The following is a 6,846-nucleotide window of genomic DNA, read 5'->3' as shown; positions in this document are numbered from 1 at the left end:
CATAGCTGTCTATGAATTTGAGAGTGGCTACAATTCTCCAGCCCCATCCCTCAGTTATTTTTGCAACTGCTGATTGCTGCTTTAATGGGCTCGATGCTGTCCGTTACCTGTAGTGATGATGCTCAGAGCCTCAGACCATACATGATCTTTAACTTGTTTGCCATCTATACTCTACTCCAAGCATAATCAAAGCATTTTCTACAGAAAATACTGATGTTCTTTGCAATGTTAGGACACATTTTAGGTAAGGAAAACACACAAAGGTAAAGGTTTATTTATTTTTTAGTTGTCATTGAGTAATATTTTGATACATAAAATGCTACGGTGCAGCATTTTAGAGTAAAAATTCCCTTTTGTGAGAACTGAAAATGCGGCCTTAAAGGAATTCTCCGGTACTTCTGTATACTTTTTAGCCAGTAGTTCTGAAAGTAGCGCTCACGAGCCAAAAGTGGACTCTGAAAATGATGTACTACATCACACACACTACATGACCAAAAGAATGTGGACACCTGCTCGTCGAACATCTCATTCCAAAATCATGGGCATTAATATGGAGGTGGTCCCCCCTTTGCTGCTATAAAAGCCTCCACTCTTCTGGGAAGGCTTTCCACTAGATGTTGGAACATTGCTGTGGGGACTTGCTTCCATTCAGCCACAAGCGCATTAGTGAGGTCAGGCACCAATTTCTGTATGGACCTCGCTTTGTGCACGGGGGCATTGTCATGCTGAAACAGGAAAGGGCCTTCCCCAAAATGTTGCCACAAAGTTGGAAGCACAGAATCATCTAAAATGTCATTGTATGCTGTAGTGTTAAGATTTCCCTTCAGTGGTATTAAGGGGCTCAGCCCGAACCATGAAAAACAGCCCCAGATCATCATTCCTCTTCCACCAAACTTTACAGTTGGCACCATGCATTCGGAAACCCAGATTTGTCCGTCTGACTGCCAGATGGTGAAGCGTGATTCATCACGCCAGAGAACGCGTTTCCACTGCTCCAGAGTCCAATGGCGGCTAGCTTTACACCACTCCAGCCGACACTTGGCATTGCGCATAGTGATCTTAGGCTTGTGTGCGGCTGCTCGGGCCATGGAAACCCATTTCATGAAGCTCCCGACTAACAGTTAATTTAAATTTTTGTAAATTGTTTTAACCCCCTTTTTCTCCCCAATTTCGATCTTGTCTCATCGCTGCAACTCCCCAACGTGCTCGGGAGGCAAAGGTCGAGTCATGCGTCCTGCGAAACATGACCCGCCAAACCGCGCTCCTTAACACCCGCCCACTTAACCTGGAAGCCAGCCGCACCAATGTGTCGGATGAAACACCGTTCAACTGACGACCGAGGTCAGCCTGCAGTCGCCCAGCCCGCCACAAGGAGTCACTCGAGCGCGATGAGCCAAGTAAAACCCCCCTGGCCAAACCCTCCCCTAACCCGGACGACGCTGGGCCAATTGTGGGCCGCCCTATGGGACTCCCGATCACGGCCGGTTGTGGTGATACAGCCCGGGACCGAACCCGAGTCTGTAGTGACGCCTCTAGCACTGCGATGCAGTGCCTTAGACCGCTGCACCACTCGGGAGGCCCCCGACGAACAGTTTTTGTGCTGACGTTGCTTCCAGAGGAAGGTTTGGGACTCGGTAGTGAGTGGTGTGACCGAGGACAGACGATTTTTACATGCTTCAGCACTCGGCGGTCCCATTCTGTGAGCTTGTGTGGCCTACCACTTGGCAGCTGAGCTGTTGTTGCTCCTAGACGTTTCCACTTCACAATAACAGCTCTTACAGTTGACAGGGGCAGCTCTAGCAGGGCAGAAATTTGACCAACTGACTTGTTGGAAAGGTGGCATCCTATGACGGTGCCACGTTGAAAGTCACTGAGCTCTTCAGTAAGGCCATTCTACTGCCAATCTTTGTCTATGGAGATTGCATGGCTGTGTGCTCGATTGTATACACCTGTCAGGAACGGGTGTGGCTGAAATAGCCGAATCCACTAATTTGAAGGAGTGTCCACATAATTTTGTATAGATAGTGTATGTGCAGATACGTGCACCACGTCATTGCTCTCTCTCCCTCTGCTGTGGGTGAGTCTCGCAAGCTGTCACAAATGGCGAGGGGCTGAATAGATTTTAAAGAGTTTCACAGTGATGGGATAAAACAAATGTATACTAGGTTGCGTTTTATTGTTAGTGTTGAGTGTATCTGGACCACAGGGACCACCAAGGCAATTGTACAACCCACAATACTCACTGCCTTCAGGTCCAATCCAGACACAATACCACTGGAACGCTAAAGCAGAAATTAGGACAAGCAGCCTATAATGTTAGACTTATTTTCTCAGCTAGATGGAGGGAGAAGGAAGCAAACCGTTTTTTTTTGTAATTTATTACTTAAACAGTAAGAGGATGGATTCAGATGGATAGCTTGCCACGATGGTGGAAGGAGAGGCTGTTGGTTAAACGGAGGCTCAAGGTGTTGTCAAGTCCAACCAACCGCTCCTCATTTCAGCTCAGTAGCCCGTCTATTCCTTCCTTTATTTACTTCCACTGTTTGTTCTTGTAGTCCCACTTGGCAGAAAAGCCCTCGATTGGGTTGACCCGCATGTCCAGCATCCTCTGGATCTGCTTAGCCTGCCACTCCTCACCAAAGGTGTGAGGTTGGGGTGGGTACACTGTAGGACACAAAGGAGAAAGAGAACAGCAACTTTGAGGATGGAACAATCGCCCATCCATGTGTTATACAGGCTCGAGGAAGTCTATCAAGTTTAGCAATCAACCATGAGAAATCTTACCATAGTGGCCCTGCCAAAACACCACCAGACCAGTGATGCCAAAGAAGATGAACATCCCACCGATGACAGTCTTCCACTCATGGGAGGGCCTCTTCATCTCAGGGTAGGTGTGGTTGAACTTCAACCTGTACACTGGGACAGAGAATGAGAAATATTAAAGATGAAAGGCTGTAAAATGAGAAGGAATGAGACAGAACAGTTTCACTTGCTTTGGCAAAGTAAACATACCATATGTTTCCCATGCCAATAAAGCTCTTAGAATTGAATTGAGAGGGGCTTACATGCAATTTTCTCCTCCTTGGACAGTGCAGTCCAGGGCCCCTTCTCCTTCTGTTTCAGGCTCTTATCCGTAGAATCAAGGACATCCTTCCATGCTCTGTCTGGCAGAGGGGTGTCCAAACGATCCCAGTACATTGGCTGGGACATGTCCACCTGGTCTGACACCTCTACAGTACAGGAGAGATAGGACACATCATCGATGATGGTAGAAAGAACGTTAATCAATCAATCAGTAACGTGGGAAAGATGTGAAGGGGAGGCTGAGGTAAAGGGAGTGGTAAGGTGGGGTTTAGAGGTTTATAGACGTCAGAGAAGTAGACATTACACTGGGAGGTTAAGACCTCAGGTCTTTGCGCTTGTAGCGCCGTTCACCACTTCATAAAGCCAACAGCGCCATCTGCTGATAATAAATGCAATGGTGCAGTAGGCCATGCCTTTTCAAATGCAACTTGCTTCAATAAAATTAGGTTTACGCAACAAACTAGGATGTGTGTATTGTGATTCCTTTTTTGGATACATTGGAACAGAAAATAAACCGTTTTTTCCCTACTGACAGTTATGCATGCAGTGCAACGTCAAATAATACCGTGGTGGCTATGGCTTGACATCCTCGCGCCACTGTTGGTCAGTCCCACCACCGCGCGCCTGGAAAGCAAGCACCCCACTCGTCCTGTTGTCAGGTGAAGCATCTGACAGGTGAGGAAGAGAGAGAGAAAAATATTTATACACCAACAAAATGTCGCCACATAACTGATCAGTCCATCTGGACCCAGTGAGCATCGTCTGATGCTGACGTCCATGGATGTTGAAAAGACGTTGAAATGTGGTCCATCTGCCCTGGCCTTGATTTAAACATCCACAGACTTCGTTTTTTTGGTCCTGACCGGTCTTGATTTTAACGTCCATAGACGTCTATAATTGGTTCAGTGAAAACGTTACTCTACTGTACTGTCCAAACTTGTGAAACATAGACATCTATATTGGTTGAGACGTTTTAAGATCTGGCATGCGTCAGCAACATCTGAGCAGGGGAGCACGACCTGTGTCTTGTTTAGAATAATACCCAGCGTGCTTTTCAAGTGTTCGTGTTTACATTTACATTTGGGGCTTTTAGCAGACGCTCTTATCCAGAGCAACTTACTGTCAGTGCATTCAACTAAGGTAGATAAACAACCACATAAAAACGTACACAGCGTTGTACGAGATCTTCAGTTTCTTGGCAATTTCTCGCATAGAATAGCCTTAATTTCTCAGAACAAGAATAGACTGACAAGTTTCAGAAGAAAGTTATTTGTTTCTTGCCATTTTGAGACTGTAATCGAACCCACAATTGCTGATGCTCCAGATACTCAACTAGTCTCAAGAAGGCCAGTTTTATTGCTTCTTTAATCAGCACAACAGTTTTCAGATGTGCTAACATAATTGCAAAAGGGTTTTCTAATGATCCATTTTAAAATGATAAACTTGGATTAGCAAACACAACGTGCCATTGGAACACAGGACTGATGGTTGCTGATAATGGGCCTCTGTACGCTTATGTAGATATTCCATTAAAAATCTGTTTTCCAGCTACAATAGCCATTTACAACATTTACAATGTCTACACTGTATTTCTGATCAATTTTATGTTATTTTAATTGACAAAAAAAATTGTGAATAAAAATTTTGTGACCCCAAACTTTTGAATGGTAGTGTATATGTGTATAAATATATATGATGGGATGTATAGACATTATGGACAATATGTGGATAGCATATTAATTACACTTTAGCCCCCCTCTCCAGGCTTAGAGTAACTAAAAGCAGGGGAGGATTCAGAAAGGCTGGGAATACCAGCTAATTTAGGACATTTGTTTGTATTGCATGAGTAATACTCTGTCTGTCTGTCTGTCTGTCTGTCTGTCTGTCTGTCTGTCTGTCTGTCTGTCTGTCTGTCTGTCTGTCTGTCTGTCTGTCTGTCTGTCTGTCTGTCTGTCTGTCTGTCTGTCTGTCTGTCTGTCTGTCTGTCTGTCTGTCTGTCTGTCTGTCTGTCTGTCTGTCTGTCTCACTCACTCACTCACTCACTCACTCACTCACTCACTCACTCACTCACTCACTCACTCTCTCACACACAACAGCCAGTGAAAACTGGCAGTTGGTCAACATCAGCAGCCATGTCACCACGTCCGAAATGACCTCCACACACACAGACGGACAGACAAACAGACACGGACCATTACACATTTATGAGACATTTATGCAAAATAATTTGTACAGACATATTATTATCAAGAAGGAGTACAGTGTGATTTGTTCTCCAAATATGGAGTTGGTGTCTGTCTTTTATGGCACAAATGTTTACAAATGAAACTTGTGGAGAATTGAGTTAACACAGGCTATTAGACAGCCAATGCCCTAATGCATAATCTCATAAAGTCATTGAGAGAGATTACAATGATTTGTAACCAAATACAGTACTGCATGCCATTAACACAATCCCTTTTCCTCTGTCAACAGCCTGACTTGGAATATTACCAATGCTCATGCCTTGTTGAAGTCTCTGTCTGCATGGTCTGTGTTAGAGTTCTAAATACCCCTCTCACCTTCCCAAGGGTCTTAATACCCCTCCCCCCCCCAGCCCCTGTCTGACCCAAATAGCTAGTCCTCTCTGACCCCAAAGGTTCTGAAGCCATCAGGTACTCACATTTGTCCTGAGAGAGTGGACCTTCAGAAAAACTAGATGGACAATGAAGAGCACCCTCTCTTCAGCGATTGCCTGCTTTGGCGCACTGTTGCTGTGTCTCAGCTTTGGTTCTTGGTGAGAGAAGGGGAGGGTTAGAGGCAGGGAGGGGGTGTGTGAGAGTTTAGAGAGACTAAACCAGTGCAAGTAAACAATCTGAGAAAGCATGTGACACCACTGGCAGACTACAGCAGGGATAGGATTGCACTGTAAAATATATATTTCACTCTCTCTTTAATCATTTTCTTCTTTCCACTTTCACAGATCTTACAGAGAACTCCACTGTGACAGAAACAGGGAGCCTCTGGAATGCAGAGAGGGTCACATTAGGTCAGTTTATAAGAACGAGGGAGTTGCTTTCACAGAGAAGACGAAATGGAAAGAGAGAGAGAGACCTTAAATTGAATAGAGAGAGAGAGAGACAGAGAGAGCGAGAGACAGAGAGAGAGGAGAGGCTGTGTGAAAGCTTGAAAGAGAGAGAGAGACAGAGAGAGAGGAGAGGCTGTGTGAAAGCTTGAAAGGTTGAGAGAGAGAGCCCAAGAGAGGTTAAGAAAAAGAGAGAAATGAATTTGGTGTAAATACAACCTTATAAACTGGGTGAAGAACAAACACCATTGTAAATACAACCCATATTTATGTTTATTTATTTTCCCATTTGAACTTTAACTATTTGCACATTGTTACAACACTGTATATATACATAATATGACTGTTCAAATATACATTTGAAATGTCTTTATTCTTTTGGAACTTCTGAGTGTAATGTTTACTGTTAATATTTATTGTTTATTTCACTTTTGTTTACTATCTACAGTTGAAGTCTGAAGTTTACATACACTTACGTTGGAGTCATTAAAACACGTTTTTCAACCACTCCACAAATTTCTTGTCAACAAACTATAGTTTTGGCAAGTCGGTTAGGACATCTACTTTGTACATGACATAAGTAATTTTTCCAACAATTGTTTACAGATAGATTATTTCACTTATAATTCACTATATCACAATTCCAGTGGGTCAGATGTTTACATACACTAAGTTGACTGTGCCTTTAAACAGCTTGG

General features: G+C 44.0%; 1 protein-coding gene across 1 annotated transcript; it reads right to left on the bottom strand.

Moving 5' to 3' along the window:
• Positions 1–258: 258 nt before the first annotated feature.
• LOC311149999 (cytochrome c oxidase subunit 4 isoform 2, mitochondrial-like) lies at positions 259–5,855 on the bottom strand. The gene is made up of 5 exons (XM_084187236.1): positions 5,747–5,855; positions 3,650–3,752; positions 3,066–3,230; positions 2,785–2,916; positions 259–2,664 (listed from the first exon to the last, which is right to left on the bottom strand). Exons 2-5 carry the CDS (start codon positions 3,750–3,752, stop codon positions 2,531–2,533), a joined length of 534 nt encoding a protein of 177 aa, XP_084043362.1. The 5' UTR covers positions 5,747–5,855; the 3' UTR covers positions 259–2,530.
• Positions 5,856–6,846: the final 991 nt, after the last annotated feature.

This window comes from Coregonus lavaretus (assembly GCF_964263955.1).
Source record: "Coregonus lavaretus genome assembly, chromosome: 22".
NCBI classification, from domain to species: domain Eukaryota; kingdom Metazoa; phylum Chordata; class Actinopteri; order Salmoniformes; family Salmonidae; genus Coregonus; species Coregonus lavaretus.
This window is presented reverse-complemented; position numbering and strand designations above follow the sequence as displayed.